Here is a 26965-nt window from a genome sequence, read left to right as displayed (position 1 = left end):
AGAGAATTTGGATCAAAATTCTAAAAATGTTTAAAATTTTTTTTACTTGTAATTGGGAAAAAATAAGTTAAAAAATTCCTTATGATCAGTTTCAATCTTTAACCTATTGAAAGTTGCTACTTATAATGTAAGACCTTTCAAGTTTTCATGTTAGACAAAAATCAGTGTGATAGAGTTCTATATTTTGAGCCGAGAGATCCTATATTCAACTATTCAACCAGTTCAGCTATTTATTAACCATATGACATTTTAGAAATTTAGTTTCTTCATCTATAAACTGAGAGGGCTAAGACTTACCTCTAATCTATGAATCTGAGATCTGTAAGAACAAGGTAACAAGAGTAGAAATTTAACTTCTTACAACTACAAACTCAATAAAGACAGGAAAAACAATAGAGGTTTATGAATGCAATGAATATTTCCTCAAAAAAGAATGATACTTTTATTTTCCACAGATTTTAAAGATACTTTTGCTACATAGTTTATGTATATTTCTATGAGAGTATATTTTTTCATTTATATGAAGTTCAACATTATACAATTTTAAAGTGATATGTTTGGTAGTGTATCTATAACATTTTAAAAAGTTTAGAGGTTTTTTTTGGAATGTACAGTATATGAGGTAAAATTAAGATTACATTAAAAATTGTTTTCTCCTCTGCAGTAATTTGCAGTGAGGCTCAAATGGCAAATACACTATTAAATGACATTTACTATCAAAAATAGGAGTTCATTTGAGTTTTACTATGAAAAACAAGCCACTGGAGCTTGACCACAGTGGCAAATCTTACCATTTTAGACATTCAACCATATAGAAATCTCTGGGGTATTACACTCAACCTCATTTGTACTGCCAAACATGGCACTTTTAATGTTTCTAGAAAATGTTTGCGATCACTCTTTTCTATGGGAAGGTATCAGCCTATACAGAAGTGTCAGAATTAAAACAAAAATGTAAACATACAGTACATTATAGTGACAGGTCTTTCTTACCTGGGGAAGGCCAAGTTTATCCATTTCTTTTTTTGAACAAAAGTTAATGTTATTCAACAGCACAGTTCATTGGACGTGAAACAAGTACAATACATGCCCATTCTAATAAGAGAAATTCTTCAAAGATCTTCAAAGCACAAAACATACATTTCTTTTTTTCAAAGACTGACAAGAAGTGCTTAATAACCATTAAAATGCTAAACCCAACAACTAAGTAATTAGTGATTCACTACCCTAAAAAATCAAATAATAAATTAAGAAGGCAAATTACAAGGGTTTAACAGATAATATAGATGTAATGAGACAAGAATTTTAGATAGCTTCACTACAAGCTGTATATAACTGGCAGTCACTGACATCCAAAAAGATGTTCAATGTGATACTTGAAAAATTCAGTCTGATCATCCAAGAACTCACAAATGCAAGCTCACAAAACAATGATGAATTTTGCAATTGCAAAGTGCTCTAATGCAACATTAACTACATGCAATCAACAATTTGGTACAGTCTCCAAACAGACATTACATTAAACATTAGTTTTTTTCAAGAAAGGAAGCAGCTTGAAGTTTTCTGGTGCAAATTACATTTTCACTTCAGATCTGGTGCCCTAAAGAAAGAGAAAATGTTTGATTCTAAATGCTGATGGTGATGGCAGTAGTTGGAGGGGAAGCAGCAAAACTTATGGTAATCCTACAAACTTTGTACATCAGAGAGTTGGAGTATATATAGTCATACGTCCTGGTATGTATATATACATATGTGGCAAATGTATGTGGAGATAAACTCACATACAAAACCACCATAAACCGAGACCAAATTAAATAGTTGTGAAGTCCTAAAGTGATTTCAATTATTTTTAAAAAAAATTATTAAAAGCCCTCTCTTTTCCATGTTTGCAAGATACTGAAGAGGTACCTTAATGAGTAAACTTGTTTTCAGGCAAGATAAAACTGCCAGTGCCACCATTTAAGGATGATCTACTTGCAGTACAGAACTCCACATTTATCAAATTAGAAGCTCCCTCTTTCCATGCTTATTTGTCCATCCAGTTTTTTATTTGCTGCCTGAGAAAGTTCCCTCGATTATTTATCATAATCCCACTTCCCAAATAATTAAGACAAATGAGGAGGTAGAAATACAGCGCGAGATTGCTTTCACAGCATCTAATATTTTATGCAGCATGTGTCAGTGTAACTTTTCTGAATGCTTCACTTGGTAATCTTTTAAAGAAGGAATAGGACTATTACTGTTACACTCATGCTGATCGGTCAAAATCTCAATTATATTTTTGCCTGATATAAAGTTTGTAGTAGAAGAAGGCATATTCAAAAAAATACTTGATATTTCTGTGGCTTGCGATCTAATAAAGTGCCAGCCTCTATCTAACAATAGAATAAGCAGTTTTAAGTGGCAAAAATGGTGTGTGCTATAGTTCCAATGTCAGAGCTAAATGCCACTGCTCTTGTAAAAGCAAAACATAAGTATTTGTGGAACATGACAAAGGAAAGGTAATGGAAGCGTTCTAACAGAAAAGTATGTTTTCACTTGATTACAAAGTACTGAATGATAAAGGCAACCAGAATGGAGAAAACAGCAAAGAGTACAAGGATGACTGCGGCACACTGCTCGTCAGTTAGTGTCCGAGGCAGCCTTGTATTTTCCACAGTGTCTTTGTGGTTGCTGGCTGGAGGGTCAGTCCTCTGAGAGATGAATATGACGGTGGCACTGTAGGGGCCAACAAGGTCCTGATGACCACCTGCAGGGTCTTGGCACTGTCGAATGGCACACACACGAAAGCGATATTCACAGTTCTGCTGAAGGCCTGAATACCGGAAGTACCAGTCAGAACCTTTGTAAATCTAGTGAGAAAAAGAGAATCCTCTGTAAATGTGGGATGGGGAACACGGGAAAATAATTATTAAAGAACTTTCAGTACATATATACAAATGCTACTATATCAGCAATATTTTGCTGTTCATATTTTCAGTATAATTCGGTATAAACAAAAAAGAAAGAACCACCATGAAGTTCGCTTATAAGACTTTAACTTTGATCTACTGCATACAGGGTGTTGAGAAGAGCACAAAAGAGAACAGTATTCTATTTTAAAGAAGCTTACTGAAGAGGAAAAACAACAGTTATCTCTTTAACATATAAATTCCAGCAAAGTTCTAAGTAAATTTTTTTTTTGTCAAAATCTAATTTATTTTCTAAGTCTTGTTTTTTAACCTGTTAGGCTTTTAAAACCAGATACTCACTTTTACATATAATTGCACAAAAATTTAAATATACATAAATAAATGCTAACAAAGGGTATTTTGGAGGAATATTCTAGGTGAATGTGCATTTATGCAAGGGAGTAAGCACAGAGGATGTACAAGAATGTTGTCAGGGTCAGGAAAGGCATGAGCAAAGGCCCAGATACAGGAATAAAAAATTTGTGCACAAATGAGAGTAAAGAATAAGGGATAGGATTACAAAGTAGTTTAAAAAATAAGTTTGAAAGAAGGGGAATAGTTAATAAGCACCTTATATGACAGAGTATAGGTTTTGCTGCCTATAAAAATATATAATATAATAATATATAATTTGCTGCCATAAATTAAGAGTTGCATTAGCAAACTGATACAATAAACATTTAAAGAATACTATTTTGGGAGCTGTGTAAAGATAAAAAGGAAGCCTGGAAATAAAGCAACCAGCTGGGAAGTTTTTTATGGGCAAATAAGAAATAAAAGCCTAATATAGTAAATAATGGTAATGGAAGGGATTGTTTATTGAAGAACCAGTAAGATTCTGGTATCACTGAAAATAATTGGGGGGTTAGTAATGATTCAATACTTTGTTTCAGTTGTTGGTGGGACATACAAATACAGCTCTCTTGAGGACATCTATAGATTTAGAACTAGAGAAAATAATTTATGTTGTGATATGTCTTAAGACTAATTCACACACTACAACAGCTATTCCAAGCCTTTTCATCACCTGGCTTACCCTCCCCATATCCTCTCTGCTGAGAACCTTCCTATTTTACAGAAAAAGTTTAAGCTATTTGCTGTGAGCTCCCTCTCCTCTCCTCATCTCACCCAGATACCTTTTGCTACTTAGTCCTTCTCTTTATTAAGGCAGATTCTTCTACACGCACCAGTGATTTTATTTTCACCAACACCAATACCCTTGGTATTAATGGCTATCAAGGAAGGCACACTGGTGTGGTCAAGGTCACTATAGATTTGATGAAGAGAAGGTCTCTGTCTAACTTGCTCAGACTATGATGCTTTAGATGCTAAAAACATAACTGAAATTCTAAGCTATAACCAATAAGCATGTTCTGCATTCTTTAAAGTTTTTCACAATAATTTTAAATAAACAAGAAACACCAAGTACCATTTTATGTTTACTAAACTAGATCAAAAATTAAACATAAGTATGCAACACGTGAGTCTGTCAACAAATAATCCAACAGCCTTCTTTTTACAAATTTCAAATGAGTTCTAGCTTATTATCTTCCCCCAACCCAAGCAGGATATAAATATGTGATACCGACGATAAGTATAATAAACATTCAGAGAAGGAAAGAGATTAGTGTGGGCTGCAGACGTTATTTTTAAGAAATAGTAGGATTTGGGAGGAAGGGTAAGAGTGTGCTAAAAAAAAAGGGAACATGAGAAAAAAGGACAAAAATAAGCATTGTAGAGGTCTAAAGGAGATTAGTCTGACTAGAACAGAATTTATGCTAGGGGGAAAAAGATTGACTAGGCTTTGAAAAACTGAGGATTTTTCACCTGATGAGGTGGGTTATAATAGGGAGCCCAATTAAGTTTGAAATATCTCCTGGAGAAAAAATAATGAAACCTATTTCCCTCTCTTTGGAAATCTACTTTAGTAAAATGTAGCCTACATTATCAAACTGTTGCTATGCCATTTCACAGCTGAACTTTTTTAGAGGACTTTTGGCTGACACATCCCTATGTTACCTGGGACAGATCACTTAGGCTTTCTAGGCCTCATACTTTCTCATGAGAGGGCCAAAGAGAATTAAAAACAGATGACTTCTAAAGTCCTCTGGTGGGGTATATAACCCGAATGATGGAAATTTCTGTCAGTCATTCAAGATTGTTTTAAGACATTTGGTAAATATGTACAAATGGGAGAAAAATTTAAGACAGCAGAATCAAAATATCTGGTCAGCCCTCCTAATTTTTTGTCTCTTTCCTCTCCAAACCATTTTCCATATAGCTGCCCTACTGATATTTCTAAAGCACTGTGCTCTAGGAATTGAGTAAAGACCTTTGTCAAGTGACTTCAAACAACTTTCCACCCCCCCCATCCCTCTATACAAATGTTCTCCCATGCTTAGAATCCACTCACTCTTTAACTCCACCTCTTAGAAATCTTAACTTCCTCCAATACTCAATTCAAGTGTTACTTTTAGCATGGAGCTTTTTTTGATTCCTTTTGCTTGCTAGCGCCTTACCCCAATCCTCAAGATTATTTTGAAATTTACTGTGCATATATTTTAGATATTCCTATGTACATGTTGTTTCCTTTGAGACACACATGCATGCAGCAATCTTGGGGCAGGAAATAATTTGTTTTTCTCCCCAGTGCCTAGTACTATGTCTGGTACCTGGCTGGTGCTTAATAAATAATTGATGGTTAACTGATGTCATACATAGAATGCCTGTTTAGGTATTTGTTACATTAGATGACTTGAAAAGTTACTTATAACTATGAACTTGTTTTTCTGATCACCTAAGGAGAAGAGGTTATTGGAACTGGCTTGGCTAGACGCAGTTCCTACACCAATGAAATTGGATTCTTAAGGTAAAGTATTCTTAGAATAATTTTTAAAAAAAGATTGTGAAGATGCTTAAATAAACGTGTTAACTAGCCTCTACCCTATTCAAGATTATAAAGATTGAACAGTATGGAAAATATAACATTTAAAATTAGAAGATAATAATAAAGTTAGCATGACAATGGTATAAGACTGAAATTTATTTCTAAAATAATTATGACTTTATTTTTTTAGATTTATAAATATAATTATGTTAAGGTAATCACTTAAAAGAACAGGAAAGAAAATAATATAGTTAGTCCCTCATTTACAAATATAACTCAAATATATTTACAAATATAAACTCAGAATCACAAAATTTCATCATCATCATCATATTAGCTAATATTTATACATATAGCATCTAAGTGCTAAAGAACTTTACAAATATTATCTTGATTGATACTTACAACAATTATTCTTATCCCCATTTTACAGCCAAGGAAACTGACTTGCCCAGGGTCATATGGTTAATAAGTGTCTTAAGTCTGGATTTAAACTTGGGTTTCCTAAATCCAGGTTCAGCAGCTCTCTGACCACTGTGCCATCAGCCCCATCTCTGAAGGCAAACAGTAACTGGTAATTGGAGCTACTGCTTGAAGACTGCTAAAAAGAGGTAACACAGATTGTCTCATGGCAATTCAACTCACTTTTGTACAGGTATGACTAAAAGAAATTTTCCTTTACATCAAGCTTAACTTTGTTTCTTTGCTATACCTCCCTCAATACAATTCAAGACTGCATTAACTTTTTTTGCCAGCATGATCACATTATTTACTTGTATCAATTTTAGAGTCCACTAATCTTCAGGGTTTTTGGAACTGCCTAGCCAGTGCTCTCCTACATCTTGTACTTGAGAGTAAGACTTCATTTATCCCATTAAATTTCATTTTATTTGATTCAGTCCAATGTTTTAGCTTGTCAAAATCTTTATTTTTTTTTAGAATCAGTCATCTGGTGTATAAGCTATTCCTTCTAGCTTTATTTGATCTTTAAATCTGATGAGCATGCCATCTTTATCCAAATAAATGTCAAATGTCAGGGGTGAAGGGGTAAGCCCAGGTCCCTGGGTATTCCATTTGAGACTTCTCTTCACAAAATAGTTCTGAATCCATCTAACTATATTACTTTCTAGCTCACTTATCTCCATCTTATTCATAAGAACAGTACAAAAAGTTTCATCAAACACTTCAACAAAATCTAAACGTAAATTCTATATCATTTTTATCATCTATTAGTTTAATAACTATCAAAAAAAAAAAAAAGATGAGATTATCCTGACATGACTTCAAGGAAATCAAGCTGGTGAAATGTTTTTTTCTGAACTTTTTTTACTTACCAGCCCCAATTCTCTAAATTCACATTTCTAATTGCCCTTCAAATTGGAAGTCCTATAAATAGATAAAGCCCAATTATGTCCAAAATTGAACTCACTTTTCCCTCCTAAACCTACCCTTTTCCAGTCATCCCCTATGACTATCAAGGGTACCACAACCCTCACAGTCACCCAAGCTTGCAATTTAGGTAGGTGCCATCCTCAATTCCTTACCCTCATCATCAAGGTCAGTTGATTTTGTCTTTGTAACATCTCTCCTCTGATCACCTCACCACAGTTTGATGGTTGTTTTCCATTTCAGTTTTCTCCATACTCCAATCCATTCCACAATCAACAGATATGACCATTCCCCCTCAATGCAATCAACTCCAATTCCTCCCCTCACCTCTAGGAGGTTCTTCTCTCTGGATTTTAGCAGCCCCTCTCAAGAGGGGCTCCTTCCTGGCTCCTTCCTCCCTGTCCAATTTTCTGCACTTTACTGACTCTGTGGAGTGACACTGGTTTCCCTGACAGTCCTCCAATATGACCCTCTCCCTCCTGCTTCACCAGACAGCCCCTATGTCTCTACCTCAGTTACTACCTTCAAGACTCAGCACAAATTTCCCTGTCATGCCAGGTCTGCCCACTGCTATTATTTTCCTTCTCATTTTCCCCCACTGTAAATTGCTGCCTGATGAGAATTATTGAATGTTGTCTCCTTCGTTAGGATGCCAGCTCCCTGAACAGGGACCATGATTTTTTGAGGGGGGTCTTTCTCAGTGCTTATCACTATGCTTCAAACTTTATCAAGCATTTACCATCACTTGTCTGGATCTATGTGACCTCTTTTTCTACATGTTCAAAAATCTTCTCTTTCATTTTGGAATCTTCTGAGGAATCCATGTCAATCTCACATCCTTTTTGGATTTCGTTTTTTTTTCAATTTTATTTATTTAAGGCAATGGGGTTAAGTGACTTGCCCAAGATCACACACCTAGGCAATTATTAAGTGTCCGAGGCCAGATTTGAACTCCTGACTCCAGGGCCAGTGCTCTATCCACTGAACCACCCAGCTGCCTCCTCACTACCTTATAAATATCCCTGACAGTAGGCCAGAAAGAATTTTTTTTTCAATATTAAAAGATACAGTTCACCTAGGGTTGGGTGATCTAAATTCATTAAGTCTATTATGTGTACTTTACTTTTTTATACATACACATACTCATACAGGCATGTATGAGATGAGTATACTAATAATTTTGTCTATAATTTCATACTTTCCTACCTATTATTATTCTTGGCAAAGGAAACAAACTATGTATGAAGTGAAGCCTATCCAGGTAAGTATTATGAAAAAATTACTAACCTTAAGAAATAGAAAATAAATTGTAAAAAGGAAGAATGATTTGGATGTAGTAACTGACCTTGGAGACAAGAGTCCATGTAGGACCTTTGTATTTAAGCAAAACTATATTCCTCCAGATTAAGTTCCTCTTCTTCCCCCCCCTTAATTTGTTATGATGCATAAACTAGCAATTAGAATATTTGTGTCAACCTATTCAGTTAACGTACTTCAGTCAATAGACGAAAATAAATATAATGGGGGAAGATTAGTTTGGAGGGCTGAATGAATATGGAAGAAAAGGGGGCTGAGTGAGGGGAATGAATAATTTAGGGTAAGGACAATCTAGACTGTATAGTGAAAGACTCAATACTGGATACATGGGGAGAAGAAAACAGAAAAGGAGATGCAAAAATGCCAAAATATACAAGAATTCTGACATGCTGTTATCTAATCATATTTTATTGACTTTCCACCTCTTCCTTTGCTTTCTTTTACTACATCCACTCTTCACTCACACCAGGACCTGTAATCCCATGACCCTTGAATTGTCTCCCAATTCATCTTCTTTGTAGTAACTATTCACTCCAACTTTACTTCCCATCCTGATCCCATTAGTGAACCAGTTCAACTCTACACTATTCTCTTGAATCTCTTGCTCCCTTATTGATCACTGTGCCCTGACAAGTTCAAGTCCTCACTATCCACTACTTTGCTGAACAAAACTGGAGAAAAATTATGAATCATTCCGAGTCCATTACAAATTTATGTTACACAACCTCAACTAAGTCCTCTTTGTTGCTAAGCAATCCTACTATTGTTCAATTGTTTCAATCATGTCCAACTCTTAGTGATCTCATATGGGATTTTCTTTGCAAAGATACTGGAGTGATTTGCCATTTCTTTCTCAGCTAATTTTACAGATAAGAAAACTGAGGTAAACAGGATTAAATAACTTGCCCAAGTAACTCTACCTATTGTGCCCAATCCTACTATATTTCTCTTGTCAACTCACTCTCTCCACAGCAGCTCTTCCAAACTTCATTCCTCCTCAAATCTCCTATGGCTCCCCTTTCCCTTATCCTTCTGGCTGAGAATCTTGTTTCATATTTTATAAGAAAAAGGGAGGACATTTGTCATGAACTGCCCCTTTTCCTTTCTTCCTCATTGTTCCTACTTGCTCAGGTGATTCCATTCTTATCTTCACTCTATAACTTCTTTTCTTTTTTTTTTTAACAAGGCAACGGGGTTAAGTGATTTGCCCAAAATCACACAGCTAGATAATTATTAAGTGTCTCAAGTCGCATTTGAACTCGGGTCCTCCTGACTCCAGGGCAGGTGCTCTATCCACTGAGCCACCTAGCTGTCCCTATAACTTATTTTCAATTGTTCCTTGTCTAATGGTTGTTTACTCACTGCCTATAAACATGTCCATGTCTCCTCCATCTTCAAAAATCCCTCACTTTTCTGCCCTTGTGGCTAAATTCCTTGAAAAAGGTTGTCTATTCTAGATGCCTCCATTTTCTCTCTTCTTATTCTCTCTTCCAGCCTCATTTTCTATGGAAACTTATCTCTCAAATGGAAACTTCTCTCTCCAAAGTTACCAGTGATCTCTTAATTGCCAAATCTATCTGAAGCCTTTGGTATTCTTTTTTTATTTTTTAGGTTTTTGCAAGGTAAATGGGGTTAAGTGGCTTGCCCAAGGCCACACAGCTAGGTAATTATTAAGTGTCTGAAACTGGATTTGAACCCAGGTACTCCTGACTCCAAGGCCAGTGCTTTATCCACTACGCCACCTAGTCGCCCCTGCCTTTGGTATTCTTAATACTCTTTTTTTCCCCTAGGCTTTTAGAATACCACACTCTCATGGTTCTCCTTTATCTCCTCCAGATAGTTTTGTTCAGGACCCCCTCTCTTCTTCTTCCTATAGTCTACTTCACTTGCTGATCTCAAGAGCTCCTAAGGATTTAACTATTATTGCTTTTCATTCTCAAATCTAGTGATCCTGTTCCCCCACCCCTGCCCCAATATCACATTTACCTTTCAGTCATCTCAAATTGGATGTTCAGTAGATATCTTAAAAGCACTGTCCAAAATTGAATCCAGTTTTTTTTCCTCTTACTAAAGAGGGAAACACCTTCCAAGTCCCTAGGTTTCATCTTTGATTCCTCATTATCTCCACTCTTCCCCTAATGCCCAACCCCCACTATCCAATCTGTTGTCAAGGACTATGGATTTCACCTTTGAAACCTTTTCACCTTTGAAACATCCCTGGAATACACCCTCACCTCACATCTGGATTACTTCAATTGCTGGCTGGTGAGCTGGTCTGTCAAGTTTCTCCTATTCCAATTTACCTTCTCCATTTAAGCCACCAAAGTGGCTAAATTGAAGGTCTGCTTATGTCTCTGTCCCTCCACCCCACCACCCCACTCAATAAACTCCAGTGGCTTTCTGTCATCTCCAGAATCAAATACAAAATCCTCTGTTTGGCATTCAAAGCCCTTCATAACCTAGCCCCCTTCTTCCTTTCTAGTTTTCTTGCACCTGACTTCCCATATTCAACCCCCTTTGAAAGGGGGTTTCTACAAACAAGATACTCCATTTCTTAGGTCTGAGTATTTTCTCTGATGGTTCCGATGTCTGGAATGCTCTCCCTTCTCAACTCCCTCTACTGGATTTCCTGGTTTCCTTTTAAGTCCCAACTAAAATCTCATCTTCTATAGGAAGCCTTTCCTCTTTATCTTTTATATAGTTTGAATACATTTATTTGCTCCTTGTCTTCCCTACAGGATAGTGAACTCCTCAAGGGTGGCAGGGTCTGTCCTTTGGCTCTCTTTGTATCTCCAGTGTCTGGCAAATAGAAAGCATTTAATAAATATTTACCGACTCACAAAATTCTGTTTAGGGCTGGCTCTGTGTCAGTAAATTGAGAGGAAACTTTTTTTCCTCTTAAAGTGCTACCTGCTCTTATAACCCAGATCTAGATCTATTAGTAATGATATTTTAAGAGTTTTAAATAAATTTTTCTGCAATCTAATCTGACAATGTAAACACTAGTTTTTATATTATTAGGTTAGATTAAGGGGGAAAAAAACCTCTTTCAATGAAGAAACAATTAGATTAACAATTAGATTAATAATCTGGGGGGGAGAGAATTTGGGATCTCAATGTCTTAGGCAACTCCAATGTGGAAACTACCACTACTGAAGAAGATAAACAAGTATGTGGCAACTTACTCTGAGAATTGTCTGAGGCACCAAGACACTGTGTGAAGATCCAGGGTCAGAGAGCTAGTATTTATGATGAGATGCAATTCAAACTAAGACTACCCACTAAGACTGTCACCCTGTTGCTCAACAAATAAACCTTTGAAACACAGCTTTTGTCAAAGTTGAGGAATATGTGCATAGAATTAGAGATTTTATAAGCACTTCTGGAACTTTAAAAGTTCTAGGGAAATAAGTATTTCAAATGCAGTCTGTCAAAACTGAAGATAAGTATAAATGACCAGGTTATCTAAAAGAAAAAAACCCCAAAACCAAGTTTAATTACTAGTAGCAAATGTACTGTTGAGTTTTACATAATGTCTTAAAGTACATATTCTACTTAAGAAGTCCTTATTTAATTTAGAACTATAATAAAATTATATTTTCATCAATATTAATTTTGCTTCCTCTTTGGAAGGAACACACTTATCTGTGAAATACAGTTTAAACTTAATTATCATGTCAATTTTTAGATAGTTTAATAAGGAAAAAATTACATGCTAAATTGAATATGTATCTAGGGCAAAATAGGGGTCTTTTGTAAGTTGAATTAATAAATTTACATTTTCATGTATCATACAATTTAAATAAAACAAGAATTATATTTTAAATAAGAGTCGACAGGTTAAGTAATATACAAAAAAGAAAAATACAGCTGAAGTCTTGAAAGAGAAGGTGAGGGAAGGAAACTACAGCACACACACAGACAGGCAGAATAGAGAGGAGGAAATTCAATTTTATGTCCTAACAATGATATATTTCTTTATTTAAAAAATCCTATTGGTGATGCCTTTTGTTTTTAGCTCCCATTTCCCCCCTCTGCCTTCTATAAGCCTTCGTGGACTCTACTTAGCAATCATGAAAACATTTAAACAAATTCCTGATAACATGTTATAATTCCATACCTATAGCTCTTCTGTTACTTTTTAGCTGAGTGTAGGAGTATTTGAGAAATTTATAGGTAACTGTGAAGGTACTGTTTTCCAAACATATTAAAATAGGGGGAAGGAATGGAATTAGGAGGTTATTTTTGGATAGTAAAATTATCCAACTCTTTAAAATCCCACGTAGCTCTAAAATTTTATGATTTAACAAGTCTTCAAGTTTCCTAAAAATCATCATATCTTTGTGCTATCTTGCAACTTTTAATTTAAAAATTGAACCTCCTTCTAGTAACAAACTCATATTTCATTAGCAATTATAAAACAATTATCTTAGCTTTTTTTTGTATTTCTTTTTATTGAATTTATTTAGCATTTTATTTTCCTAGTTACAGGCAAAAACAATTTTTTAACATTTATTTTAAAAAACTTTTGAGTTCTAAAAACAAAATTAAATTACCTTGTGATTTCAACTAATTTTCAGGAAGATCTTTCATCTCAATTTCCTATTTTTCTAATTTTATTTAAAACACTGTGCTGAATGAAAGGAATTGAACAATACATTTAATGTAACATTTAAGTCAGGCATAATTCCTGTAAATGAATGGAGTGCTAGTTTGGCTGAGAGTTGGTGACATGGGGGAATCAAATATCATCCCTGAGGCTTACCAATCATGTAACTATAGACAAGTCATCTTCTGATCTCAGGCAACTAACTCTCTAAGGTTTATCTATTAAATTCTAATTGTGAAATTTAACAAAAGGGTTAACACTAGCTCAATTTTTATAAGTGCAGAATAAAAGAACAGAATTGATTATGGAACTGGCAACACCATGGGGTTAAGGGATTATGACTGGCTATATTAGAGAAATATATAGGGGCGGCTAGGTGGTGCAGTGAATAGAGCACCAGCCTTGGAGTCAGGAGTACCTGGGTTCAAATTTGACCTCAGACACTTAATAATTACCTAGCCGTGTGGTCTTGGGCAAGCCACTTAACCTCATTGCCTTGAAAAAAAAATCTTAAAAAAATAGAAATATATACTGCATAGCACATATGTGGTATCAAGTCCATTTATTTCTGACTTTAAGTAATACTGTTGTGAATTTGTGGGTCCCAGCTGCATACCAAGGTCATTGAAAAGTACCAAGGGATACAGACTCCCTGGTACCTGGAGATTAGGTAAGATCATCTTTATAAGTGCCCATGATGAGTCCAAAAATGGGACAAAAACAGCTAGTATGTTTTTTAAGGATAACTCACAAATGCCTCAAAAATTAAAATTATGTGGGATAACAACAAATTTTGCAGTTACTGTTAAGATGAGTTTTTCTTTAACTAATTTGTAGAAAAGCTTAAACCTTTGGCATCTAACTTCAGAGAGGGAGGCTGAAGTTTTGATCTCATGCTTCTAAACTCAGAGACAGAAGAAAATTAGGCTTGTTACATAGAAAATTTACAGATTTACATAGAAATTTTAGAGTAAAAGAAAATATAAAATACAGGATCAATAATACTCATATAATTTATGTAAATGGAAGAATTTCCCATACTTGTAATATTACATTTCTTAAGTGAAAAATCTTGTTAATTTTACTCAAATACAATATTATTTAATTTAAGAAAATACCTGTTTGAAGTCCGAGTCTTTTCCCACCATAACTTGAAGACTGTAAATAATTGGATCACCTTTCATTGGCTGTAAAACCTCCCATGTGATTTCACAGGTGTGATCATTTATTTTGTCTATTCTTGGGGCTAAAGGAAATAAACAATATTATAAGTATACATGGTCTTTTCCATGATAACAAAATTCACAAAAATTAAAAAAAAATTATAAGAAGTTTAAATACACAGTTATGTCTCTTCCTAGTGTTTTAGCTTTGTGTTCCCACTATTCCCTCTCCCCTTCTGCTTCCTATCTGGAACTAAGACATACCCAGTCCCTAGTCTCTGTCCTCAAAATGGGCACAGATGGAGTTTGAATGGGAAAAGTGAGGAAGAAAAAAAACCTGAATCTTGTGGATGCTTGCTTCTCTTACCCATCCCTGGAAAACATATATATGTTAGATCATGTTAACTGTGCTAGGCAAAGTAGGCTTCTGTAGCCCCACAAAATATCTTGTCCTCTTTCCAGGTTTTTGCCTGCCTCAATTCATAAGCTTGCAATGTTCTCCTTTCCTGTTCTTTGCTTGCTGGAATACTATTTTTCCTCTAAGAAGACTTTCCTGACTAACTCCATTGGGAAAAGCCTTCTACAGACTTCAGCATTTATCCTGCAATATTATACATAACATAGTTATGGTTGCGTCTTCTAGATTTTAAGCCCCTGTGGGCAAAGTAATCTAAATTCTGTATCCCTACCAGGGCCTAAACAAGCAATGTATATACAGAATACATTTAATAAATATTTGATGAATGAATGAATCAATGTGTCATCTTTGGAACTGTGTGTCTAAGTAAATTCAAATGGAAAATATTTATTGAGCAATTGGGATTTTTAACACAGCAACTTTTCATGGGGCATAAACACAATATATTTTAGCTACCTAAATATGGTCATGTCTTCCTTAGTCAAATTTGAAATAATATGGGCAAAAACACAGCTTCAAATTTCAGAACTGAATGCATAGACAAAAATTATTTCTAATAAGGTCTGCAATATCTTGTCCCTAATATTTTACATGTTGCTGGATGGCTGTAAAATAACTCCGTGAAACACCTCCATTAATAAAAAAGGCAATTTATTGCTTAAACAGAAAGTTACAAGCAAGCATATAATCCAGAATGGTATTGTGGGAATCATCTGAAGGACAAGAAAATGCATACAGTTTCCCCCAATAGCTTTTTTGGGGCAGTGAGGTACTGGGCCTTGAGTCAGTAAAACTTGAGTTAAAATTAGATCTCAGACACTTCCTAGTTGTGTGATTTTGGGCAAGATACTTAACTATTAGCCTCAGTTTCCTCATCTGTAAAATGAATTTGAGAAGGAAATAGCAAACTACTCCAGTATCTTTACCAAAACCCCCCAATATTGGGGCAGTTAAGGTTAGAGCACTGGCCCTGGAGTCAGGAGCACCTGAGTTCAAATCTGGCCTCAGACACTTAATAATTACCTAGCTGTGTGGCCTTGGGCAAGCCACTTAATCCCATTGCCTTGCAAAAACTAAAAACTTAAAAAAAAAACCCAAAAGAAGTCACCAAGAGTTGGACATGACTGAAACAACTTAACAAAAACAAAATGTTATTTTTATTACACTTTTTTCTTTTTAAAAGATTTCATTTATTTTGAGTTTTGCAAATTTTCCCCTAATCTTGTCCCCCCCCCCCCAAGAAGGCAATCTGTTAATCTTTACATTGTTTCCACGGTATATACATTGATCTAAGTTGAATGTGATGAGAGAGAAATCATATCCTTAAGGAAGAAAAATAAAACGTAAGAGATAGCAAAATTACACAAGATAACGTTCCCCCCCCACCCCAAATTAAAGGTAATAGTCTTTGGTCTTTGTTCAAACTCCACAATTCTTTCTCTCCTCCATCACAGACAGCCCAAAATTGTCCCTGATTGTTGCACTGATAGTATGAACAAGTCCATCAAGACTGATCATTACCCCCCGGTTGCTGTTAGGGTGTACAATGCAAAGCAGTTTTTCTATGAATAGATTCTCAAAGAATTCAAAGGAAGTGACTATTATGTGTGTATGTGAAAGAACTGGAAATGTGAATATAGTCTCAGCTTTTCCAGAAACCAACCTGATTACCTATTCAGGCTAGTTTTCTCAGGTCAAATTATTTTAAAATGAAACACAGTTTTTAACATTTTATATATGAAGCAGTTTTTCAGGTACTTCCTATTAAAATACTTGATAAAGTTTCAGAAATATAGGTTTGTTAGTATAATTTTTTTTATATTAATGCTAAAGTTGGGTACTTAGTGGATACTTAACTTTAATATATCAAAAGGAAATAGAGTTAGAATAGGGTTACTTACCTTTCAAGGCAGCAGGCACAGATTTTGGAGTAGTGAAAGTATATTTTTGAGAAAGTGGACCTTCTCCAGCTTCATTGCAAGCTTGAATACAGAATTTATAGGATGTTGACTCACTGAGCCTTTGTACTTTATATGTATGACATGGTCCTCTGTATAAGGATATAAACCTAAAATGGAAATAAACTCATTAAATGAGTTACAAATTGATGTTCTCTTGTTTTAAAATGTGTAAATCAGTATCACAAACAATGATATGGACTAAGAAAATGCAATAATAAACTAGAATGGCATGAAAAAGGAGTTCAAGGAATAAAAATAATTTTTGAAAAAATTTGAGCATTTCTTTAGTACTAGTAAGCTACATATAAAGAATCCTCCTCCTCCTCCTCCATCATCACCTCTACTACACCAGCATTGTCATCTTTTTATCTTTCTCAAAGAGAAACTAACTATAACTGTTAGTAACAGCAGAAAATACAACACACATATCAACCCTGCCATTAAGGACCTAAAACTGGGCCAGGAAGAGAGGCCATATACATGAACAAAAACAACAATAAACTATAGATTAAGTTTCAAATGAGTAGCAGTAAATATAGTTTTGTGTGGTGGTAGGGTTTTCTTTTTTTTTGTTAGTTTTTTTTTTTGCAAGGCAAATGGGGTTAAGTGGCTTGCCCAACGCCACACAGCTAGGTAATTATTAAGTGTCTGAGACCGAATTTGAACCCAGGTACTCCTAACTCCAGGGCTGGTGCTTTATCCACTGTGCCACATAGCTGCCCCAAGGTTTTCTTTAAAAATTTTTTTTTTAAGGCGATGGGGGTCACAGGTCACATAGTTAGGCAATTATTTTAATGTTTGAGTCCACATTTGAACTCAGGTCCTCTTGACTCCAGGGCCTATGCTGTATTCACTGTGCCACCTAGCTGCCCTGGTGGTAGGGCTTTCTAAGATATTATCATGCCTATGTAAAGTGAAGCTGTAAATCACGAACTGAGGAGGTAAACTAGAAGAAGGGGGTAGCGTCTTTAAAAAATTATTTAAGGCGGGGGTGGCTAGGTGGCCCAGTGGATAGAGCACTGGCCTTGGAGTCAGGAGTACCTGAGTTCAAATCCGGCCTCAGACACTTAAATAATTACCTAGCTGTGTGGCCTTGGGCAAGCCACTTAACCCCATTGCCTTGCAAAAAAACCCTAAAAACAAAACAAAAAGCAAAAAAAAAAAAACCACTAAAAAAATTATTTAAGGTGATGGGGTGGTTAAGTGACTTGCCCAAGATCACACAGTTAGGCTAGTGTCTGCATCAGATTTGAACTCGGGTCCTCCTGACTCCAGGGCTGGTGCTCTATCCACTATGTCACCTAGCTGTGGGGATAGTTTCTGAAGGAATTCCAATGAAGATAATGAAGTTGAGAAGTATGAGAGATGAGTTTGGATCAAAGAGAATGGCTATAATGACCCCTTTGAGAAAGGAAAAATCACAGCAGATACAGATTATAATGGACCATAAGAGAAGAATCAGTTTAATGATGGTAGCAAAGGAAGGCTGAGAAGGGGATAGGACTAAGTATTAAGGTGAAACGGTTAGATTTAGAAGAGGAGCCCCCTTTTCCCCGATATAAAGAATTAATAAATATAACAGGAGAATGTGCTATTGACAGGATTCCTGACCACCGAAAGCTGAAATTCTAAGGCAGGGCTATCCAAAATGTAGCCAGCAGCTGATTTTAGGCAGCCAGCATGTGAGTTTACTAAATGTTTAATAAATGAAGCTGAGCTACCACAGAGTTCTCACTAAAATGGCTAATCAAAATATATTGTCTATTGTTTCATTAGAAACTTTTAAAATTATGACTGGACAGTTCTGTTCTAAGGCAAATGCAAATACACACACAGACACACACACACACACACAAATGTAGCAAATATAAGTCAAAATACAATAAGGTAATTACATATACACACAGAGAGCACATGCTACAAATTATTTGTTTTAATTTAATTTTGAACTTTCTCCATTTTTCCCCTAAAGGAAAAAGAATTTCACTACTTATAGGAAACTCAATTGTTAAACTAAATTGTTAAAAAGGTTTAGAAAAGGGGCAGCTAGTTGGCACAATAGAGCACTGGCCCTGGAGTCAGGAGGACCTGAGTTCAAATCTGACCTCAGACATTTAATAATTACCTAGCTGTGTGACCTTGGGCCAACTCACTTAATCCCACTGCCTTACAAAAAAAAAAAAAAAGCAACCCCCCCAAAACAAAATTAAAAAAAAGTTTAGAAAATTTGAACCCTCATGCCAATTATTTAGTATAAAATTAATATGAAGATAATTTTGGAATGAACTGGGGAAGGTTGCTTGGTGGATAGAAGGCCAAGAAAGTGCTGAAAAGAAGTTCTTGTGGTTGAATAAAGGAAGAAGATAGATACATTAAATTAAAACACTTTTGCACCAGCAAAACCACTGTAACCAAGATCAAAAGAAATGTAGTAAACTGGGAAACAATTTTTACAATTAATGTTTCTGACAAAGGACTTATTTCTAAAATATGCAGAGAACTGAGTCAAACTTTTTTTTTTAAAAGCCATTCCCCAACTGACAAATGGTCAAAGGATATGCAAAGGCAATTTACAGATGAGGAGATCAAAGCAATCCATAGCCATATGGAAAAATGCTCTAAATCATTAATTATTAGAGAAATGCAAATTAAAGCTTCCCTGAGGTACCACCTCACACCTCTCAGATTGGCCAATATGACCAGGAAGGATAAAGATCATTGTTGGAAGGGTTGTAGGAAATCTGGAACACTACTACACTGCTGGTGGAGCTGTGAACTCAGCTAACCTTTCTGGAGAGCAATTTGGAACTACGCCCAAAGGGCAACAAAAATGTGCACAACCTTTGATCCAGAAATACCACTACTGGGTCTATACCTTGAAGAGACCATGAAAAAGGGTAAAAACATCACTTGTACAAAAATATTCTTAGCAGCCCTGTTTGTGGTGGCAAAGAACTGGAAATCAAGTAAATGTCCTTCAATTGGGGAATGGTTTAGCAAACTGTGGTATATGTATGTCATGGAACACTATTGTTCTATTAGAAACCAAGAGGGACAGGAATTCAGGGAAGCCTGGAGGGACTTGCATGAACTGATGCTGAGTGAGATGAGCAGAACCCGAAAAACACTGTACACCTAATAGCAACATGGGGGTGATGTTCAACCTTGATGAACTTACTCATTCTTATAAGTGCAACAATCAGGGACAATTTGGGGCTGTCTGCAATGGAAAATACCCTCTGTATCCAGAGAAAGAACTGTGGAGTTTGAACAAAGCCCAAGGACTACTAACTTTAATCTAGAAAAAAATAAAACCTGATATCTTATCTAATCTTGCTATCTTTTATACTTTATATTTCTTCCCTAAGAATATGATTTCTCTCACCACATTCAATGTGAATCAGTGTATACCATGGAAACAATGTAAAGCTGGCAATTTGCCTTCTGTTGGGGGTGGGGGGAGGGAGTAAGATTAGGGGAAAAATTGTAAAACTCAAAATAAATAAAATCTTTAATTAAAAAAAGAAAAAAAGAAAAAGAAGAAGATGGATAAGGAGCCACAAAATGTTCTATTTTTTTTTTTTACAGCTTGTGAATTATTCAGGAACAAATTACACACATTTCTTATACCAATGGAAAGAAAGAAAGTTTACAGTAAACTTTTTCTCATTTACTAGAATAGCAGATTTTTTTATTCAGGAAAGTGATAGGGACTACAATTGTGATTTTACTGATGTATGTAACACCCTTTATAAAGGGCTTTCTCTGCAAATTATTGTTTATAAAATTTGTTCAGGGCACCAAGAAGTTAATGACTTGCTCAGTTCATGAAAAAAGACAGAAATGGGATTTAAACTCAGATTTTTTTCTGCCAGCAAGTATTCCAAATTTTTAAAAGCATCATTTAAAATAGAAAAGTGAATTTCTTTCCCCTTTAACATCTATAAAATTGAGAACAAAGGAATTTTTAAGAATCTAACCCTTACCTTCCATTCCTATCTTCCATTAGAAGGTGGTACTGAATGGAATCTGTAGATAATGTCTTTGGGGTTCCTTCCCCCCACTTGAGCTTGAGGTTTTGGTGACTGTAGGCAGCACATTCCAGGCGAGGAGGATCAGGAGGAAGGGGCTTAGTTTTCAATTTTATTGTGTGGCTGAAAGGACCAGCTCCAAGGCTATTCAAAGCTTGAATTCGTATTCTAAGAATCACAGGCATAAAACAATACTGATAAATTTTAATTGATAATTATTTGTTGTATAAAAATACTTAGAGGTCTATCAAGCAATGATAAGGGGAAAAAACCATTAAATTGTAACAGTAGTGTTTAAAAAGCCCCAACTATTTTCATTTTATTCTTTGGAAAATGAGGAAAGGGTATAACATATCAACATGAACTTATGTACAAGATATTTTACTCCCATCAAAGCAGTACAGACATAAAAGCAAAGGACCTTAAGATATCATTTAGAATAATATCCTTATTTTGAAGATGAAGCTGACATTTGGAGAGATTTGTCTTATCCAAGGTTAGAAAGTAGAAATATATCTGTGTTGCCAATTCTTTTACTTAATGTTTTTCCTTCATTTTAGAATGAGAATTTAAATGAGAAATATTATTATTTGTCTTTTTTTCCCTAGCAGATACTTAATATAATTCAGTAATAAAAATTAAGGGGCATGAAACAATAATTTAAAGCATATGTTTATAATTAAAAATATTTATATTCAATAATCCCAGAAATAACACTAAATATATTTTGTAATTTGGGAGTGGGATGACAACATCCATTATAATTTTCATGAAATATTGAATCTCTTTTAAGTAGAAAGTTAATTTTCTATTTTCTTCAACAAAGATATAACTGATTCTTCTCTGCCAAAAGGGTATACTAAAAAGAATGTTGGGCTTGGAATTTCAATGCTGCCTACAATACTTGTTAACTTCTGTGACTTACTGGCAAGTTACCAACCTCTCTAGTTCTCAGACTAATTTACAAATTATTATTATTAACAATAACAAAAACAACAACAACAAATAATAATAATAATAATAATAACAATAATAGTACCTACACTTTACAGGGTCGGAGTCAGAATCAAACAAGGTAAAGTGCATAAATACTTTGTATATATTGAAGCTCTATGTAAATACCAGGCATTATTATCAGAAGGCTGAGCCTGAATATGGTCAAATACAGAGTGATAAGGATGGATAGTAAAATGTTTTATTGGTATTATGTGTCTTAAGAGCCATTTTGATAATATTCTATTTTATTTTGGGGGGGGGGGCAAGGCAATGGGGTTGAGTGACTTGCCCAAAGTCACACAGCTAAGTAATTATTAAGTGTCTGAATACATATTTGAACTCAAGTCCACCTGACTCCAGGGCTAGTGCTCTATCCACTGCGCCACCTAGCTGCCCTGTTTGATTATATTCTAAAAAGAAACATTTGGAGGAGAGGGAATTGTCAGAAGTTGACCATCTCCCACTAAAATAATTTGGTTTAAGAAATAAATTTGACCATATGAAGATATTTTATATAATCAAAAATTTCAATGTTAAATGGATTCAAAGAAATTTAAAAAACCAATTGTTAATAAAACATAAAAATCCTTTCAAAGAAGCTATTATAACTAAAATATTCTGCAATTATCATTCTCAACTCTTCTAATGTGGTTTCACACAAACTGCTCTGTTGATTTCCACACACTTATATGATGTTAGAAAGCTTTTTTGTATGTATATGTGTGGATGCATGTATATAAAAAATTTTCTAATATTGTGAATTTATGTTCTTAAATTTTGGTATAGAATGTAAAAGTTCATTATGGATTTTAAATGTTTTATATTTATTTTGCATTCATTCTGAATTGAAAACTAAAATTCATGGTGAGGCTTAAAAAATGAGAACTGTCTCTGACTCATTAATCTCTGTTATGCCAAGAGTAAGATTCCTAATACAATTTTGCTACTGTACCTGTATGTTGTATCTGGATGCAAATTGTCTATAACATAGTTTGAAATCTTTCCCACTGTGACAGGCTGTTTTTCTCCAAAGTCAATGCTATAGGATAGGATTTCTGAACCATGATCACAAGGCTTTTCCCATCTTATTGCAAGGCATGTAGAAGGTGAAAAATCTGGACTTTCAACTTCATCTTCACTTACTCCTTGAAGACAAGTCACAACTGCAGGTACTGATGCTGGAGTCATGCATACCACTACTTCACTGAAAGGGCCTGGTCCTGCAACACTCACAGCCTAAAATAAACAAAAAAATGAACATGGAAGTACTAGTAAAATGCAGACTTTTGTAATAACCAACTAATAGTTAAATGATTCTCTTTACCTGGACCCTGCAATAATACATGGTTGCAGGAGAAAGTCCTTTTAATTCATAACTGAGACCAGGTCCACAGTAACATATTTGCATGCATCCTTCAACTCCTCCCCATTCCAAACGATATTCAGTGACATCTGCTCCATTACTAACTGGAACCTTAGAAATGGGAAACACATTTAAATTCAAATCAATATGAAAATCTGAATCTTGAATATGTTTTGCTTAAATGAAGCTAATGTTCACTACTGTACACCAAGCACTAAGGTTAAAGTATATAGTGTGCTAAAGTTGTTTTTAAAGTTCTGTCAAGAAAATGAAAAGCTGTTCATTTTAATTTTATGATTGAAATCTTTTGAATCTGAAGTGTTAGAAAGTGCAATAAATTTATTTTGAAATTGAGTATGATTACTTTTTTTTTTGCAAGGCAAATGGGGTTAAGTGGCTTGCCCATGGTCATACATATAGGTAATTATTAAGTGTCTGAGGCCGAATTTGTCTGAGGTTGCATTTGAACTCAGGTACTCCTGCCTGACTCCAGGGCCGGAGTTCTAGTCACTGCGCCACCTAGCCGCCCCCGGTGTGATTACTCTTAAAAATGCCATAAAATAAATTTTGTGTTGATGAAATCCAATCTTTAAAATAATTTCAAAACTGACTTAAATGAAACCATGTAAAAAATTTTGAAGAGTTTAAAAAATTTAAGAACTTTTATAAGTAAAAAAATGTTATGATTAGGTAGTTAAGGGGAATAAATATAATAGAAATCATATAGTTAATATATTATGAACATGTTATATGAACTTAATGTTCACTACTGGTCAAGGTACACCAAGCACTAAGGTATCCTTGAAAAATTCAAAAGCACATAAGAAGCATTTTTTTAACATCTAAGTTATTAGAAGGATGGGTAAAGATGAAGTGTGAATTAAGGCTCAGTTTGGGCTTATAAAACTAGAAGGAGCTAAAATCTACAGTATACCATTTTATACAAAATATTTGTGCAGTTTAGAAAAGTAAAAATGCAATTTATACAGACATAATAATCCTAAATTAAAGGATAATAATACCTCCCAATACACTTGTGCACAGGTTGCAGATCTACATGTCACTTGAGGGGGTTTGCATTGATCTGGTGGTCCAGGTGCTGTAGTTATTTCACATTTTTCTGAAAATTGTCCAAACTTTAAAAACAAAAAACAAAAACTGATAACTGCAAGAGTTTCAATTTTTTTTTCAAGTACCCACTTGCTTGCCCAGGACTGGCACATATTTACAGATTTATAAACATGCAAAACTTCCATCATTCAGAAAAGGTTAGAAGAATTGATGATCCTTATCTCCAAGGTTTAAGGGATATAAGAGGGGTCACTGACATGATTATTACTGATATTCTGCCATCAACACTGCCTCTACTAACTCACCTTCCTACAAGATTTCATCAGCTTTGAAACTCACATCTCCTCAGTAACCCTTTGCCCTCAGACCTCTCCCTATGAAGAGAGAGGGTCCAGTGCTACTACTACCTCCTAACAGTCCACTAGACTTCAGGTCTTCATCATGCTCCCTTACTCCCCTAGCAGAGTGACTGGCATGTGATAGGTGCTTAATAAATGTTTATTGACTGTGGTCCAGAGGACTGAATACTATTTGGGAAGTGTAGTGTTATAATGACTCTTTAATATTACATAATAATTATGTTATATAGCATGGGGACTATCTATATTTAGTATGAGTGGTTTTTTTTTGCAAGGCAATGGGGTTAAGTGGCTTGCCCAAGGTCACACAGCTAGATTAATTAAGTGTCTAAGGTCGGATTTGAACTCAGGTACTTCTGACTCCAGGGCCAGTGTACCACTCTACCACCTAGCTGCCCCTGGTAAGAATTCGAGTTCTTAACTTTTTTGTGTGTGACAGAACATTTTAGGAGTCTAGTGAAGCCTCTGGACCCCTTCTGCAACTACTTTTAAAAGAATTAAAACATGTAGAATTATAATGGAAAAAAATTATACTGAAATAAAATTACTGAAGCATTTTCTAAAATCATAGACTCCAGAATAAGAAACCCCTGATATAAAGAAAGATTCAGTTCAGCTGCAAATTCTTTCCCCATCCTCTGGTCCTGCAGATGATCATAACAATCCTTAAAATTTTCACTTTATAAATGAATGAGCAGCACTACTTAATATGTATCTAACAACCAGATATACATACATACATGTATATACATGTATGTGTGTGTGTGTGTGTGTATATATATATATATATATATATATATATGCATACTGAATATGACAGTAAAGATGGAAGAATTTTAAAAGCTTCACTTATGAAGCTTTTCTGCCAAGAAAGGCATTTTATTTTCCTATGACACAGGCATACTTATTTCTACCACTTCATTTTATAGATAAAGAAATTGAAGCCCAGAAAGGTTAAATAATTTTTCTTGTGGTAGGATATGAATCCAGGTTCTTGGATTCAAAAGTCAAGAGCTCTAGACATTAAACTAGTGGGGTTTTAAAGGTATATAAAGATACATAAACATACATTTAAACTATTATGAAGCATTACTGCTAGGTGATGGATCTTTGGCCATGCCAACTTTTGAGAGAAAAGTGCATAATGGTCCTCTGACTGTGGACATATGCAGTGAGGTCTTTCCAACTACTAATGCATATAATATAGAGGCTTAGGCTTATGAAAGTCGTTTACAGCTTTCAATGATGATGGTTAGGTCAGTACAGAGCAAAATTCCTTAGAGATTCTAAAGTCCTCCAGATGCTTGTCTGCTTATAGGCAATGTGCTATTTGTAGTATGCTTGAGAATACCTGAGCTTCCAAAAGCCCTCCAAAGTGCTTAGCCTAATAATTTATACAGGGAAAAAACTCAGTAGAAAAAGAATGCCTATTGTTCATGATGATATGCAGTTGGCCTCTGATAGATACTGGCTAGGCAACCCAAGACAGGGGACTCAATCTTTTAATTTTTTAAAATTCATTTAAGGCAATGGGTTAAGTGACTTACCCAAGGTTACACAACTAGGCAATTATTAAGTGTCTGAGGCCACATCTGAACTCAGGTCCTCCTGACTCCTGGGTCAGTGCTCTCTCTATATACTATGCCACCTAGCTGCCCCTGGGTCTTAATCTTTTAGTGCTTTAGGCTAGATGTCAAACACCAACTTGAAACAGTTTAACATGTAATTGGGAAGTGTTTAACAAAATAAAAAAAATACAGTAAAACACAGATAATATTAGTTTGTGGTTTTCTGTTTTGCTAAGTCAACATGCAGGCTATCCCTGTTTCTGTTTCAGTCTGACTTTGTTCAGGTTCTTAGAACAATCTTATAAAACCTTGAGATGGTTCAAGCATCATTACCCTTATTTTAAGGATAAAGAAGCTGATACATGAGGAATTTAAATGACTTGCCTAGTACTGTGCAAATAGGAGTCAAAAACCAGGAGTATTTGAACCTAGGTCAGATTACCTCTAGCACATTGTCTCACTAGTCTTATAACAGTTCAAAATAGAATAACAAGGATATTGACTAGGAGTCAAGGATTCTATGGATAACTTACCAATGTAAAACCTAACAATTAATATAAATCAGCTTCAAAATACCATTCTCTTAAAGTATTTAAACATCCCTCCTTGCAAATTTAGTTCTAATGAGAATAAAATTCCTACCCCAATTTTGTTAGCTGCACGCAGTCTAAAGTTATATGTCTTTCCAGGAAGAAGGTTGCTCACTGTGCATTCTATTTCAGAACCTTGATAAATTTCTCTAGGTTCATCTGTTTCTATAGGAGACATTTCCACACTATAAGAGATAATAGGTGATCCGCCATCAATCTGAGGTGGTCCTAAAAAAAAGGTGGAAAAATTTGTGTATTTTAAAATATTTAGCAAATTTAAATACATATTTAA

The 26965-nt window shown here is 35.0% G+C and overlaps 1 protein-coding gene across 4 annotated transcripts in view; it reads right to left on the bottom strand.

The window, feature by feature from the left end:
- Window positions 1–416: 416 nt before the first annotated feature.
- The window catches only part of FNDC3A (fibronectin type III domain containing 3A), a 127330-nt gene continuing 100781 nt past the window's right edge, over window positions 417–26965 (bottom strand). For all 4 annotated transcript variants that reach the window (XM_074217130.1, XM_074217131.1, XM_074217132.1 and 1 more), the window contains 8 exons: window positions 26726–26901; window positions 24108–24221; window positions 23047–23196; window positions 22675–22958; window positions 20682–20894; window positions 16636–16802; window positions 14272–14399; window positions 417–2852 (listed from right to left, as the gene is read on the bottom strand). In XM_074217130.1, the coding sequence (XP_074073231.1) occupies window positions 2535–2852; window positions 14272–14399; window positions 16636–16802; window positions 20682–20894; window positions 22675–22958; window positions 23047–23196; window positions 24108–24221; window positions 26726–26901 (1550 nt within the window). In that variant the 3' untranslated portion in view covers window positions 417–2534. The remainder of the gene's footprint in view (window positions 2853–14271; window positions 14400–16635; window positions 16803–20681; window positions 20895–22674; window positions 22959–23046; window positions 23197–24107; window positions 24222–26725; window positions 26902–26965) is intronic.

This window comes from Macrotis lagotis, chromosome 1 (genome assembly GCF_037893015.1).
Source record: "Macrotis lagotis isolate mMagLag1 chromosome 1, bilby.v1.9.chrom.fasta, whole genome shotgun sequence".
In the NCBI taxonomy this organism is placed as follows: Eukaryota; Metazoa; Chordata; class Mammalia; order Peramelemorphia; family Peramelidae; genus Macrotis; species Macrotis lagotis.
The sequence above is the reverse complement of the archived record's forward strand: the minus strand, read 5'-3'. Positions and strand labels throughout refer to the sequence as shown.